The sequence below is a fragment of the Akanthomyces muscarius genome, chromosome 2, assembly GCF_028009165.1.
Source record: "Akanthomyces muscarius strain Ve6 chromosome 2, whole genome shotgun sequence".
Classification (NCBI taxonomy): domain Eukaryota; kingdom Fungi; phylum Ascomycota; class Sordariomycetes; order Hypocreales; family Cordycipitaceae; genus Akanthomyces; species Akanthomyces muscarius.
The window spans coordinates 2,582,835-2,597,769 of record NC_079242.1 but is presented as its reverse complement, the minus strand read 5'-3'; the positions used below and the strand labels follow the sequence as shown (position 1 = coordinate 2,597,769).

General features: G+C 54.5%; 7 protein-coding genes across 7 annotated transcripts; 3 read left to right on the top strand and 4 right to left on the bottom strand.

Annotated features, from left to right (window-relative positions):
* Positions 1–899: 899 nt before the first annotated feature.
* On the bottom strand, positions 900–2,294 carry LMH87_003966 (uncharacterized protein; the record flags this gene model as incomplete). The annotated part of the gene is made up of 1 exon (XM_056195115.1): positions 900–2,294. One exon carries the CDS (start codon positions 2,292–2,294, stop codon positions 900–902), a length of 1,395 nt encoding a protein of 464 aa, XP_056048776.1.
* Positions 2,295–4,942: 2,648 nt separating this feature from the next.
* LMH87_003965 (uncharacterized protein) lies at positions 4,943–5,408 on the top strand (the record flags this gene model as incomplete). The annotated part of the gene is made up of 2 exons (XM_056195114.1): positions 4,943–5,307; positions 5,372–5,408. 2 exons carry the CDS (start codon positions 4,943–4,945, stop codon positions 5,406–5,408), a joined length of 402 nt encoding a protein of 133 aa, XP_056048775.1.
* Positions 5,409–5,908: 500 nt separating this feature from the next.
* LMH87_003964 (uncharacterized protein) lies at positions 5,909–6,741 on the bottom strand (the record flags this gene model as incomplete). Its single annotated transcript, XM_056195113.1, has 2 exons — positions 5,909–6,492; positions 6,555–6,741. 2 exons carry the CDS (start codon positions 6,739–6,741, stop codon positions 5,909–5,911), a joined length of 771 nt encoding a protein of 256 aa, XP_056048774.1.
* A 1,784-nt stretch (positions 6,742–8,525) lies between these two features.
* On the top strand, positions 8,526–9,029 carry LMH87_003963 (uncharacterized protein; the record flags this gene model as incomplete). Its single annotated transcript, XM_056195112.1, has 1 exon — positions 8,526–9,029. The coding sequence occupies one exon, from the start codon at positions 8,526–8,528 to the stop codon at positions 9,027–9,029; it is 504 nt and encodes a 167-aa protein (XP_056048773.1).
* Positions 9,030–9,468: 439 nt separating this feature from the next.
* On the top strand, positions 9,469–10,227 carry LMH87_003962 (uncharacterized protein; the record flags this gene model as incomplete). The annotated part of the gene is made up of 2 exons (XM_056195111.1): positions 9,469–9,937; positions 10,007–10,227. 2 exons carry the CDS (start codon positions 9,469–9,471, stop codon positions 10,225–10,227), a joined length of 690 nt encoding a protein of 229 aa, XP_056048772.1.
* Positions 10,228–10,601: 374 nt separating this feature from the next.
* Positions 10,602–12,457, bottom strand: LMH87_003961 (uncharacterized protein; the record flags this gene model as incomplete). Its single annotated transcript, XM_056195110.1, has 3 exons — positions 10,602–10,635; positions 10,697–12,217; positions 12,306–12,457. The coding sequence occupies 3 exons, from the start codon at positions 12,455–12,457 to the stop codon at positions 10,602–10,604; spliced, it is 1,707 nt and encodes a 568-aa protein (XP_056048771.1).
* A 115-nt stretch (positions 12,458–12,572) lies between these two features.
* Positions 12,573–13,189, bottom strand: LMH87_003960 (uncharacterized protein; the record flags this gene model as incomplete). The annotated part of the gene is made up of 3 exons (XM_056195109.1): positions 12,573–12,719; positions 12,804–12,821; positions 13,124–13,189. The coding sequence occupies 3 exons, from the start codon at positions 13,187–13,189 to the stop codon at positions 12,573–12,575; spliced, it is 231 nt and encodes a 76-aa protein (XP_056048770.1).
* Positions 13,190–14,935: the final 1,746 nt, after the last annotated feature.

The following is a 14,935-nucleotide window of genomic DNA, read 5'->3' as shown; positions in this document are numbered from 1 at the left end:
CTGTATGGAAAAGCTTCAAGAAGGCTCAATTGAGCCCTGGCCACTTCCAAGGCTGTTTACGTAGCTTCGAGCGACAAAGAACGACGGGCTCTCTTTGCTGTCCTTTTTCTTTTGGGGTTGCGAGGAGTGAATGTTTTTTTTTTCCTCGTCCGATAGTCGTGATTACCGGCTCACCATAATTACTCGGTGTGGAGCCGGCCGGCTCTTCAGCTCTTGACTCGGATATCGTCCGATTGCGGCGTTTTTTGTAAGACCCGAAATCGACAGGATTGACAAAATACGCACAGGGTGTACGATCACGGCTTTCGTACCATCGTAGAACAGAATTATTGAGACGAAGGATCCAGAGAAAATGGTAGATGGGCGGCAATGGGCAACATGATCGGCACTCAACAATGACATGATTGCCACTGGTGGGTCACCCGATATCTCTAAACAATTCACGAAGAGGATCAGTAGCTGGACATGGCTGCTCTAGGTGTTCCAAATTAAGAGTAGATTGCACTATATATAAGGAGAAATCAATAGGCCAATTATCCTCACCGTGTCGCGCGGTGCGGCTTCCGTTCCAACACTGCGGCGGCTCTTACACCATGTTACAATAGGATATCTCTTTTCCGGCTTTCTGGTCAAAAGAAAATGCCACCAGCTGCCCTGGCCCACAAAGAGTCTTTGCTATGCCAAACCGAAAGAAGGATCAGAAAGAGGCTCACCGAGTCAGACAATGTAGCTTGTGGTCTGTTGCGTTTGCGCGCTCACAGACTGGTATGTACAAGTAGAGAGTCGAAATAATACACCTGTATTACGCCCGTCGGAATATCGTATGCTTTGCAGCAAAAGGGACGAGAGCGTTTTCGGCTGTCTCATTCATCGCGTCGCCACCCAGCTGCAAGTGCTTCTCATCGATAGGGCTCGGTCGGCATCTCGTAAACAGGCCCGCTCTGGTGACCCATGACGGGTTGACTATCAATTTCGGCAGCAGACTCGCTATGCCATTTGTTGGCTGCCGAGTTGTTGTCTGTGCCCAATTCATGGGCAAACGACTGAGGCGGTGGCATCATTTCTTGTTTAGAGGGTGCTGGAGAGACAGCGGAGACGGTGGGAGAGCTCATGTGGTCGCGGGGAACAGCAGCCAGGACATTCTCCGAGCCGGGAGCTGGGTGCTCGGGGAGTGCATCGGCACCACCGCTGCTTCGGGCAGGAGGCACAGTAGTGGTCGTGCTTCGGCTGGGACCGTAGCTGGAGCCGTACGACTCCGGCTTGGCATATCCAGCTCTGCCGTCGCCCATGGCGGTTCCACGGTAGCCTTCGGGGGCAAGATTGGCGGAACTGCGGACAGGAGGTTGGCGGTAAGCGGTGTTGGCAGCGTGAGACATGGGGCGTGCGCCGCCAACGGGGACCTCGGAGGCACCAGCCATCATATCAGGGTCAGGCTTGGGGGACCGGTTGCGACGTCTGCAACAGAAGAAGATGGCACCGGCAATGAGGACGAGGCCAGCAACACCTACACCGGCACCGATACCAGCCTTGGCACCAGTAGAGAGTCCTCCGCTATCCTTGCTCCCATTGCTGCCATTGCCGCCGCTGCCGCCGGTCGAGTCACCGCTGGTGGGAGTGGTCTGAGAGCTGCTGTAGGTCTGCGTCACAACGAGAGCAGACACGGTCTTGGTGCTGGTGACGGTTGTGGTAGATTTGGCATTGGCTTGGCTGGTCTCGGTGTCGGTGCTGGTGACTACGGTGGTTGTAACCGCAGTAGACACGACGTCGTTAGTGACGGTGACAACAGCAACGGAGGGCTGGACAGTCACTGTAGTCGTGGATGTCTTGGTGGCACGCTTCGCCAACTGGGCGGCGAGAGCGGGAGCGGCAGTAGGGGTAGGAGTAGCAATGCCGCGCTTGTCGATCTTGACTGTTGTAGTTTCCCAGACGGTCTTTGTGGCGACGTCCGCGTCGCTACTGGTGACGGTGACGGTTACAAAATCCGTGCTCGTGGAGGTCAGGACAGTGACTCTGGTAGAGCCAACGGTGGTGGTGCTGGTCGATTTGGCATCGCCGGTGACGGTCTCGGTTACGGTGACGGTGGTGTCGCTGCCGCCGCCGCCGCCGCCGCCGGTGGTGCTGCTGGGAGTCGAGCTCGAGGGAGTCGACGAGGGCGTAGAACCGGTCGCGCTGGAACCAGGCGTAGCCGAGCCAGCAGAAGATCCAGATCCTGTCGTCTGCTGCTGACGGCCGACAATGGCAGCGTTGGCGGTGGCGGCAAGAGCCGCGACGCGAACAAGCAAGGGAAATCGCATCTTGACAAAGGCGAGAGGATGGATCGGGGGTCGGCACCAATGGCCTCGGGGTAAAGGGTGGTGATTCGGCCGCGCGAGTGTCAGTCGTCAAGGGATGACTATCGGGCCAGTTTCGATAGGGAGACGAGTAAAGGAAATGTCGAGGTCGGTTTTCAAAACGAGTGGAATGAGAAGAAAAAAGAAGCGACGATGCGCAACTAGAGAATAAAAAGAGGAGACTAGAAGGAGAGGAAGAAAACAGGGAATGGTGTCACAGGAAGAAAAAAGATGGTGCAAGAGAAGAGGCTGTGAGAGGCCAGCATGAGTGAGTGCGAGTGAGAGGCGAACTGGACTGGACGGGGCAAGGTCGCTGAGAGTGAAAACTGGACCGGGCGCAGCTGAATTTGCAGCGGAGCAGGTACAAGTTACAGCGGACGAGGCGCTGTAGCCCGAGAGGTTGCAGTGGCAACGCGCTGTAAAATTATAGTGGATTGTCGCTGGACAGCTCGCTGGCGGTGGCTACCTAGGTACCTACCTACACGTCTGAGTTGCGAAATTTTCTTGTCAACGTAATCCTTCTTCTGAATACCCAGAGGCAGCCATGGCCAGCATGCTGAATTCTCCGAGTCCAAGCTGCCGAGACTAGAGCACCGCCGGCGCGGTTCTGGTCAAGCCTATTTAGGTCTAGGCCTGCGGTGGCGTCGTAGTGGCAGCGGTCCCTAAATTCTTAATACGAGGCGGGCGGGTGTCAGAAGTGTCGGCATTGGAAGGGACCCGCGGAGCAGTGACGTCGCGAGACGTTGGGATTTGGCGTATTTTGAATTTTTCATGACCTGGTCTAGAATATCCAACGGTTCGTCGCAGGCACCCACGTTACGGACACTGAAAGTCAACATCGCAAGTGCCTTGATTGGGTACTGCAGAGAGAAAAAGCCCACGGCTGTACTGGTAGTCAGCACGCCCGTCCCGTCTCAGATTGTTGCTTTTCGTGCGCATGACACCACCCGCAGAACGGACCAGTGATATGATACTGAGACACGAGGTTTCTTATTACTTGTTGTCCTTTTTCCGCCATAATATTCGGCTCGTATGCACGTGCTTGGATCCTCACAGGCGCGCCCTGGCCCACCCCCACAGCGAGCATCAACATCAGGGTACCCTTCACAGGTATGAATCTGGTGCTTGTCGCTGGGACTGTAGGTACTCAAGTATTGGGTAAACAGGAAACTTGAAACTTCTACACGCTGATGCTAGGACGCGCCACAAGAGAAGCATTCGTCTTGCGCCAATATTATTCCTCTTTTGCTCCCTTTCTCCATCGATTGCAAAGAATACTAGTACTCCGTACACTTGGTTGAAATGTGCACCCTTGGCGTTGGTGGCCTGTACTCAGTACGTCTCCCGGCTCCAGCGCCCCGCGCCGCCAAGTGATGCCACTGGTCGCGGCCTAGAATCATTTCCACCCACTAAAAGGAAGACCCAAAAGGCCAAAAGCCCGCTGTGGCCACTGCCATCAATCCAAACCGGCTCGGCGCTGATGCCGCTAAAACAGGCTCCTTCTAGGGCATGTCGTCGCCAGAAAGGCTCTGTATTTCCCCATCACCCGCCGTAACTTGGTATCCTCTCACCCCGCTTGAAGCCATCGCCAGCAAGAGGCCGCGTGTGCATTTCTTGTCCTGATTTATCGCGCCTCCTGGCTTGTCGCACCATGGTCCTTGGGGGAGGCCAACAAGCAACCCTATTCCTTAAGCCATCACGACTCACTCGTATCGTCAGCGGCCTCCTCTATTCCTCTGCGGTAGCAGCTGGTACGTTCAGCCTTGGTCATCTGGCTTTTCGCCCCTCGGCACCATTCCGGTCTCTCGTGACTGACGTAGCTCGTCTTTTCCATCACGCACCACACTCACTGTGCATTTGTGGCCACTGCAAGACTGGCGCGAGCGCCCAGAATTGATACGTTACAACCTCCAAGGTTAGATGCCAGTCTGGCTGTAACTCTAGCTATGGCGGCTTATTCGCTGCGTATTGTCGACTGCGCCACGACGCCGCTGCAGACAGCCTCTGTTCGTCGTGCTGCGGCTTCGCCGGCCCCATACAACACCATTGCCGCTATTGTTTGGAGTTTTGATGGGTTCCAGGGGAGAGTCCTCCTTCTCCCGATGGATCCTGCAGGACCCTGCAAGTTGCGACTCGATTTTCATCGCGTTTCTCGGCATGTTGTGCCTTGACGAGCCTCGTCTCTGCCGGCCCTGTGGCTTGTTCTGCCCCTGAGCATATCAGCAACCTAGCTTTGACATCAGCCTCTATGTTTGACGGACAGTCTATCGAGCATCGAGCATGTGTGCACTTCTCCACAATCTAGTGTAGATCGTCCGAGTTGGCGTCGCCATTATGATAGCATGTCAGTCTACTTTCCTGGAGCTAAAAAGGTATTGAATCCCAAAATCGAGGAAAAATAGACGCCACCACCCAGAAAGATCTCTCAACCCACAGCCTCTTTGGGCTACCCTCTCTGGGAATGCGAGTGCTTCGCCACGCAGACCGTGAATGGTAGCCTGGCAATGCTCCACACCTTTCGGGGCAGCCTCTTCCAAGTACGCTCCGATTTGCAAGCAATACTACATCAACGTGAGGATGGCTATCATCGATTTGCATTCAACTCCAACAAAATGCCCCAAACGAGAGCGCAGGCGGCCACTGCGGCCTCCGGGGATCTACTCTCGCAAGCCCAGTCATCCACCACGCACATCGTGAAGAAAGGCTGGGACCACTGGCTCATCATCGGTCCAAAGACAGTCACCACGCGAGAATTGCGCCCCAACGAATATCTTCTACAGGATGGAAAGCCCATCGCCCCTTATTGGTTCGCGGAGCGCCTCCGAAACGAGGTTGCCGTCGCAGCCTTTCTACGAGCCAACACGACGATTCCGGTGCCCCCATCGCGACTCTACACAGACGGCGGTCTGCTTCATCTAGAGACTGAGCGCGTTCTAGATGGGATTCCTCTTTCGGATTTTATATTCACCTCTGGCAGGCAAGTGCGCGAAACAGCGCTTCGCGCCGTCGATGCGCAGCTAAAGGAGACGATTCTGCCACAGCTTCAATCTCTACGCAGCAACCGCATCGGCAGCGTAGACGCGACTATCCCCGTCTTTCCGCCCTATCGCGTCTTTCAAAAGGATAGACGCGGCTGGCGCCGTGTCACGTCAGAGAAGCAGGAATTTGTCTTGTGTCATACGAGCCTCAATGAGCAAAGCATCATTGTCGATCCTGCCACATACAAGATTGTTGCCATTGTCGGTTGGGAATGCGCTGGCTATTTTCCTCCGTATTTTGAGCTTCCGCTGTGGCTAGATACGCTGGAGGCCAGTTCAGATGTATATTCAGAAGCAAAAGCGCGAGAATTGGCTTTCTTCGGTCTTACAACAGCGGACCTAGTCAACGAGAGCGCACGCAAACCAGCAATATAGCTTACACATATAAATCGCCACAAAGGTTGGTCATTCATACTTCTCATAAATAACTATATATATAGAAAAGCGCATATATACGTTGAACATTGGTTTTCTCATGTCCCAAGACCAATCCATTGCACTTGCGTCATGCTCCATGCACAAAGCGGCTCATGCCACGCTCTAGAAGTCATCACCGCCAGATTTGGGGTTGTACTGGACCTTGCCCTTACACTTGCTCTTGGCGCCATCAGGGGCCGCCGCGACGAACTTGCCGTCCTGGAGGGAGCCCTGGACGTTGAAGTGGTACCAGACCTCATTGAAGACCTTGCCCTTGCAGCCGAGCGTGACCTGGGCGCCGTGCTTCTTGGACAGGACGCTCTGGATCTGGGACACGTCGTACGTCTTGCTGGACGAGGGCGTGATGCCGGCCGCGGCGAGCCACTCGTACGTGGGCAGCGTCTTGAAGAGGCCGACGGTGCGCGTGAAGAAGTCGGCCGCCTCCTCGCCGTCCTGGTAGCTGTTGCCGTAGCACGATGGCTCAAGGGTGCTGATGCAGGTGCCGTGCTTGCCCCACTCGTGCTGCCAGAACTGCTCGTCGTCGCCCTGGTAGTCCTTCCAGTATTGGTTCATGTAGTCGAGCGTGTCGCTGGCGTTGTTGGCCTTGAGAATCTCGGTGATGTTGGTGTAAGCGCGATCCGCGTCACACTGCGCAGGGTACGTGCCGTCGCAGTTGTCGGGCCAGAGACCGTGAATGGTCCAAGAGTCTATTGTAGGAATAAATGATTAGATTCGAGTTTTTGACCATAAAAAGAATGTGGTGATGTACCAGAAGGTCCAGTGGGGGGGCTGCTGTCCCAGAACTGCGTCTGGAGCAGCTGGCCCGTGGGAATGAAGCAGCAGGTGTCCGCGACGGCGGTGGTGTTGTGGCACGACAGAGGTGAGTCGCTAGGGCAAGATCCAGCAGCCATGGCGCCGGCAGCGAGGGCCGAGACGGCAATCGACTTTTGCATCATGATTGCGGTGGCGTATGGTGGTGTTTAGAAGGGGGCTTTGTAGATGTACTAGCTGTGGTCCTGGATGGTCTGGACAGACGAGTCTTTCCACGAAAGCGAGGTGGGCAGGACTTTTATAAACTTTTGGCGACTTGCCCGAGTCCAATGGATCTACAAAGATGCCGAAACTTATTGTTTGCGATTTAGTCTACGTTTAGCCAATGGTCCGATGCCAGCTGACAAGTCGGCGGGCATAGCCGTCAGCAGCGATCCATGCGCCGCAGCAGAAAAAGATCCCTTCTGTTACCGACTTGCCAAACGTGGTACAGGAGCGACGCCCATTGGGCCGTGGCACCAGTACCGAATCGAGCAGGTGCCATTGGGACGACGTGACTGGGCCGCAGGCTAAATCAGCAAGGACCACAAGGTTTGTGGGCTGGGGTTTTGGATTTGGGGCATTTTTGGGTGTTTTAGTTAGCGAAAGTTGCACTCGGGTTCCGCCGATAAGGAACCAGTATGACAGACATGTCCATCATCTGCTTAAAACTGCTCGGAGAGCCGATGCCGTGGGGTGCACCTGATTGCTGATCTGGTTGGCTGTTTGGCTGTCCATGGCTGTGAACGAGCTTCGGTAATGGACAAGCTTCGGGAACCTTGCCAAAAGAGCAGGTCGGTTTTCCAAAACGTACAAGCCCTCTCCTGCAGTAGTTTCTACAGAGTTGATCATCTTGGTCGCCCAGTCGGGTACTCGGAGACACCCCCCTGAAATTAGCGGTCTGTCAGCCAATAGCCTAGCTTTGTCGTAGCGAGCTAGCACGGGCTTTGCACGCCAGTTGATTCAGACAGGATTCCCCTTTGCCTCCTCGCAGCTCGCATTGGACAGCGAGGGCGGCGCCTCAGCTGATCTGCGCGATCTACGTCAGAGTTTCGGCGCAACTTGGGGCGGCCTGCGCCGTGATGGGCATTCAGATCTGCACGTTGTCCTGGACTGCCTTTTCGAACTGCTTTTTTTTTTTTCCGAGCATGTGAGGCTGATGGGATTACGTTGTTTCACCGGCGACTGGTGCGAAGATGAAAGGGTGACAAGACGTGAAAACCTTCATGCGTACTGTCTGTCATGCTTGCTAGGAGAGTGAAAAGGTAAATACCATGTCGTGACCAGATGTATCCTGCAGCATCGTATCTGCGCCCTTCACCACACGGCAGCTGCCCAGACGTTGCAGGGAGCCACAAAATTACCACCCACCTCATCAACGGGGAATGCTTTCCCAGCCGATTACTTGGCATTGGTTCTCTTGTCACTTACTCAAGCCACTGTCCCTTGCGGCGTTGTTCTTGATGCACACGACGTGACTTTCATCGTTTTAAGAACGGGGGATCCGACAACGGAGGCCTTCCAGTCCTATTATGCAATGTGATGCACGCTATGCAGCTCACAGGCTTTTGCATGGTCTTTTCATCGCCGCTGACATTGAGGTATAGGGTGGGCAGACGATCAAGGCGAAGCGGAAGCCGACTGGCAGCCTGCAGTGTAAGCTTCGGGACCCTGCAGACGTGTTGCGGTCTTTTTTTCTTGGCCATTCAAGTATGTTATGGTTCACAAAGTCTGTTATGGCTCACAAGAATGGCGCGATAATGTTTTTCACAGTTTGTTGGGAATATTAGTTTCATGTGTAACGGGAACCATCATGATTGAGAGCCAGACGCGGTGACTAAGATGGCTATATAAATCAGGCACATGGCAGTTCCCAGATTGAAAATAGACGAATAAAACATCAACAGTTTTCCAATAGCAATCCGCTACCATGTCTCCATCTCGAAACCAAACTTCGGATGATGCTGCAGCATCTACAGCAGAAGCCAACGTGAGCAACCCTACCACAGCATCGGCGACTCAGAATCAGCCAGCAGATACTCAGGCTCAGCCAGCGCAACGCCGCCGCCACCACATCCGTCGTCGAGAACGCATCTCTCAAGAGCAGTTCTTGATGATGACGGCCGAGGCCGCAGCCCGGCGTCAGAACGCCCAGGGCGGCACAACGACGGCCGCGGCCCCCGGATCGAGCGCCAGCACCAACACCAACCCGGTGAACCGATCCTCCGTCGCCGGCATGCCTATGCCATACGATCCGTTTACCGACGAGTACTGGTACAACGTACACAACCAGGCGTTGCGTGCGGAACAGGCGAGCCTCCAGCGGCGACGGACCGTGGACGAGCGCGTCAACGAGGCCCGGGGCGCTTACAACGGCCTGACGAATATATTGCACCGACTGCGGAGCAATAACAACAGTCCGGAGCCAAAATAGGTTAAATAGGTATCTGGATACAGGACTGCGGAGCTTCTCGTTACGTCGGTGAATTTTGTCATCTTGACTACCGCTATATTTATAGGCTAATGATAGAAAAGATTGCTACTTGAGCGAAACGATGGGTATTCTGGTGAAGAGTCCAAAGCAGGTAAATGTGTTCAGCTTTCTTCCCACTTGTTCTTCTCACTACTAGCGCTATTCCTTTTTGAAAGTATACGTGACAGAACCTTTTTGTAAGTGACGTACGACTGTCTACTCAACTGCTCTCGAAGCCTCGTCAGCTAGCGCCATTTCATTATAGTTGCATACGCAAGCCAAGGAGTCATCATCTCGCAGCGCATGCCTATAAAGCACAGAGAAAGTGCTCTTGGTAAATCACTCTCGCCATTTTTAACTCGACTCAGTCCGCTGCCAGGACTTGTACGTGCTGCCAAGAATGCCCATCTCTATTCGCAAGGCCGTCGCGGCCGACATACCGTTCATGGGTGCTCTGGACCTGGCCGGGTACCGCAACAGTCCTTTCCGCCGCGCCATGTTTCCCCCGGAGCGCCGCGTCAAACCCGGGGACGGCGATGCGCTGGAGTGGTTCGAAAGGGGTGCCAAAAGAGCGCTGGGCTCTACCACGACTCACTACATTGTCGCTCTGGAGGATGAGGGCTCCCCCGCCGAGACGGTCGTGGGCATGGCCGTCTGGGGCGCACCGCAAACAGCAGCTGCGGCTGCTACACAGGATATGGGGACTTCTGTTAACAAGGCGCAGGGAGTGGAAGCAGAGCCCAAAGGGCCACCGCCGGGTCTGCCTTCGTATATAGGCTACGAGCGAGTGATGGAAGCGAACAAGGAAATTCATGCAATGCTAGATTCACAGGATACATTGGATGAGAAAGCACGAAGTGACATGTGGAGTATGTTCTTTTCCTTAGTTTATCCCTGAGAATCTGGGCTATGAAAAGGTAGCGTCTAACATGGTTCAGATCTCGACGCCATCGTCGTCGACGAGAGGCATCGTCGCAAAGGCATCGGCAAGGCCCTTGTACAATGGGGCATTGACCAGGCGAGTAGGGAGGGCAGGAAAACATGGCTCATAGCGACTTCGGATGGCAAGAAGCTGTACGACGCCATGGGCTTCGCCGTTGTCGGATCTGGCTCGCGGTGTGGTGAAGCGCAGCACATCATGGTCCGCAGTGCAACATAGATACCACCCACTCGCTACTGTGCACCTCGCATAGCCGTACATTAACTAGCACAGAGCAGCATCAAGGAACAGAAGAGACTGGTCCAGTGGTGGATAGAGTAGTAACGATTGGAATTGCCTTGTCAGGGTCTTTCATTAGCTATGTAAATGGTGCATCTGCAAATCAGCATCCGGCCATGTGAGAAACCGTCACGCAGATGCGAGATGACTAAAATTGCGTCCGGCGCAAACTTGTGCTCACAACGTGCAAAGCCCCGGGGCCACTGTGTCCAAGAAACGGAGCATCTTCGTCTTGGGTATAACAAAACGGCATTGTATAATACCTGTATATGCAGAAAAAGGGAAACAACAAAAAACACCAAGACGATACACATTTAAAAGTTTTCTTTGCCCCAAACAAACGAGAATCTAGATGCTGATGTTAGCCATTTGGTTTTGAATATTACCACTTGTCGTCTTGTGGACTTACCCAGGCTCGGAATACTTGTTGCAGTGGACGTGCAGGGAGCTGCCCAGGCCCTTGGGGCCGCAGAAGAAGACGCCCGCCTCGCCGGGGGCGTGCAGCTTGCGGATACCCTTGAAGATCATGTCCCAGTTGGGGCGGCCAAAGTTGGTCGGGCTGCGGAGGCCAGTAATGGCGTCCGCCTCGGCATCAGCGTCGTTGATCATGATGTTGGTGGCGTCGTCGCTCTTGATCTTGGCCGTGAGGTACGTGTGGATCTCGATGCGGTGCTCGACGTCCTGGGCCTCGACGGCCATGAGCAGCGAGCGGAACCACTCAAAGGAGCCAAAGTCGCGGCAGATCCAGAAGAAGTAGACCTTGGACAGCCGCGTCTTCTTCTGCGGGTAGTTCATCCGGTACCAGATGGACTTGAGGATCGAGGCGAACGGCGTGACGCCGATGCCGGCGCCGACGAGGACCGACACCTCGTACTTGAAGACGTCCTCGGACGCGGAGCCAAAGGGCCCGTCAATGTAGACGCGCGGGAGGACGCGGCGCAGCGCCGGGTCGACGCCGTTGGCGGGCTCCGTGGCCTCGACGCCCACCACCTTGCTCGCGTCGCCCTTTTTCTTCCACTCGCAGCCCAGCGCGGCCGAGACGGCCATGGTGAAGTCGCCCTGGCAGCGCATGTGGATGGAGATGTAGTCCTCCTCGGGGGCGCTGGTCAGCGTGAACGGGTGGTACTGCCAGAGCGAGACGGCGGGGCAACAGAAGAAGATGTACTGGCCGGCCCTCGTCTTGGTGTGCTCCTTTTTGATCTGGATCTCGCAGACCTGGCTGGGGTGCTGGATGACCTTTGAGATGTACGTCTTGTGGCGGCCGCGGATCTCGCGGGCGACGCGCTCCGCCAGGTAGCAGAAGCCGCCGTACATCCAAAACTGCCAGAAGACGCCGATGGCCGAGGCGCCGACGCTCGTGCAAAAGGGCGCGACGTCGGGCTGGATCATGCAAAAGGCGCCGTGCAGCGACCAGAAGAAGAAGAAGACGATGAACATGTGGTGCGTGTACCAGAAGCGCTCGTAGTTGGCGCGGCGCGGCTTCTCGACCGAAGTGACGACCATGCCCATGAGGGCGAGCAGCATCACGTAGCCGGTCCAGCCGGGGCCCGAGGCAAAGTTGGCGAGCAGCCAGCCGTAGAAGCCCAGGTTGTTCTTGGCGGCGACCTGGGCAAAGTTGTTCCAGTGGGCAATGGTGTGCACCCACGACCAGAAGACAATGGACCAGGCGGTGGTGATGTGGAAGGTGATGTTCTTGTCGAACTGGACGACGCCGTTGAGAGGCGTCTGCCGCAGCAGCGAGATGAGCGTGCGGCACACGGGGAACAGCACGATGCCGACGTCGACGTGCAGCACCAGCGCCGAGGCGCGGGCGACGGTAAAGGTGAAGCCAAAGATGTCGCGGGGCCCCGCGAGCGAGTCCTTGAGGCCGTAGTGGACGCATCCAAAGGCAAAGATGAGCCCGTGGGCAATGACAAAGACGAAGACGAAGCTGGGGGTTTGTTAGTTTCTCCAGTCATGATGCTTTCCCTTTCCTTGTCCAACTTTGAGCAGCTGCCTCGCAAGGAGAGGAAACGTACAATCTTCGATAACCCTCGTTAATCATCCAGCGGTCAAACTTTTCTCTTGATGTCAGGTCGAGCTGCTTTTCCATTGACACCTCGCCGTTCATCAGCATGCGGGTGAGAGGCGTGCCTCGAGACCGCTCGGGGCGGTCATAGCTGGCGTTCATTGCGAATGCTGTGAAAGGTTGGGAGCGAGGATGACAATGTACAGACAGCGGCGTGAGCCGGTTGGAAATGAGCGGTGAAAGCTCCGCGAGCTTTTATCAATATTGTAAAATGAAATCAGTCGTCTTCGGTCCGTCGATTCTTTTTTATGTCGTTCAAGGTAATGAGCCTCGTCAAGAGGTCGGGTGATGAGTGGACGCCAGCGTATAGTGGTGTTGATGCTGATAATCGAGAGCAAATGCAAAAATCCGTAATATTCTCCAACTACATGTCGTCTTAGCATATATCTGTGAACAAGTCGCTTCGTCGACGGCCCAAGCACGTCTTCACTTGTGCAAGTCAACTTACCAATATTAACTGTGCGGGCTGTGCAACAGTTTTACACTCCAATACCACAAGCTTAATAAAATGAATGACGGTAAAAATAGAAAGAAAAAAAAGAGTACTTGGAAGCGAGGGAATAAAAGGGAGAGAATCAAAAAGGAAGAAAGGAAAAAAGTCCGCTACGTCGTAGGATCAGGCGTGCATTAAAGCAGAGGGGGGGGGGTCAAAAAAGCGGCAAGGGGCATTGTCTGTAACAGGGCCTGTGGTCGCAGCGTAATGAGAAACGACAGGTATGTTTTTCTGATTTCATTTCTCCGTCTGCAGTAGGAAAAGAAATCGCCGACGTCGTATTGGCCAGAGAGCCGCAATCCACGGCTCTTGGGGGCCAGCAACTCAAAGTCCACGGTCATCAGTATTAGTGCCGTTTGAGGTTGAAGTGGGCGGCGTTACAGGGCCCAGCCTAGCATGTACGGTCCGAAACGAGCAATGTCGGGGGAGAGAGCTGGGGGCATGTGTAACTTTTATTTTATCTTTAATCTCTGTGCCATCTCGTTATCAATTTGGCTGCATATTCTTTTGACCAAAGAAACGCTGCGAATCAATGGTCGTGGATGTCCATGCTCCAGATTGCCGGAGCCGAACGCGGGCAAGTGGCCAACGGGGTTATTCCCAGCAATCACGTCTTTTCGGATATATTTTCCCATCTTGCAGGCACTGTAGCATCGAGCAGTGACCTCTGCCAGTTCTTTATTTAGAAGCCCCATCATCCCATCTTCTGCAGCTTGTTTGTGCTTCAGTCGTGTAAACAGTTTCCAGTCGATCCTCTGGCCCGACCTGCCGCAGCCGTGCCGACATTGACAACTTTCAATTTATAATTTTTATTTTATTTTTGAGAAACCTCAAAGAAGAATTGCATTGCATCAACACGTCTTATTAGGCGTATTATTACTTTTTGCTTTGCCGAAATGAATAGAGACTCGTTTGGGGATGACAGCTCTGCCAGACTGCAACAGGCCACTTTGCCAAGCCAGCGGCGCTCCTTGAAGCAGGACAGGCAACAGGGTCCTGTTGCAGGCCCCAGCACTACCTCTACCTAATAAACGTCAACACACCTTAAATCACCTCTAATAATACGAGGCCCGGCCCAGCACAATGCAAAACTTCAACACCAGCATTTATACATTCACTAACCTAAAGCTTTTTCCCGAGGTAAGCAATTCAATCACTTCTTCAACAATCAAAATACATTTCATCCTTGCTTGGGCACCACCGCGCTGTCTTCTTCCACCCGCTGCTCTGTCCCTGCCAAGCGTGTCATCTCGTCGACCACTGTCTCCCCCCCCCCCCCCCCCCCCGTCCATCCTGAAACATCTTGCGACATGCATCGTCGCCGCCAAACCGCCCCCCTTCCACCCCTCCCTCGCCTTTCCATCATCTCGAAATTTCGCTCCGTTGCGGCGCTGATACCCGCCGACGCTCGCAAGCATCAATCCTCAAGAGACGTCTTCCCCTCGGCATGCAAAAGGAACAAAAGCCTCAACCACGGCCGAAAATCACGCCACTACCCACCACCCGTTACGAAACATTTCCGTTTCTGTTTCATCCCAAATTCTGACGCATCTCATATTGACCCTCTCTCTCTCTCTCTGCCGGGATGGATAGTCTGCTTGAGCGCTGGCTTGCTTGCTGGTGGCCCGCTTACAAACACGGCAGCCACCTGATAAAGACATCGACGGATCCCGCGCAGATCCGGCTGCTGACCCTTGTCATGAGTACGATTCCGCCTGAGATCACAAGTGTCTTTTGACATCCCCTCCCCTTCCCACTCCCAGTCGTCTTGTTTCGTAAATCCATCCTATTGCCGTGATAGCCGCTCTCCCACATCACCGAGTTTTGTCCATTTCATTACAATACCGCTGCCGCGCACATCTTCCTCTCTGCAACTTTAACTTGTTTCTACCCATGCCTCACGCTGGCGTTTCACTGCGTCTACGACACGTCTGTCCCCCACGCCTACGTAGCACGTTTCCTCTGGAGAGCGCTGTTTAATTGTCAAATCACCGCCGGCCTGTGTAGTTTCACACCCGCTCGCCTCTCCCTATCACAGTCACAGCACCGTTTTTGCATCCAAGATAACTTCCAAACGTTCCGAGACA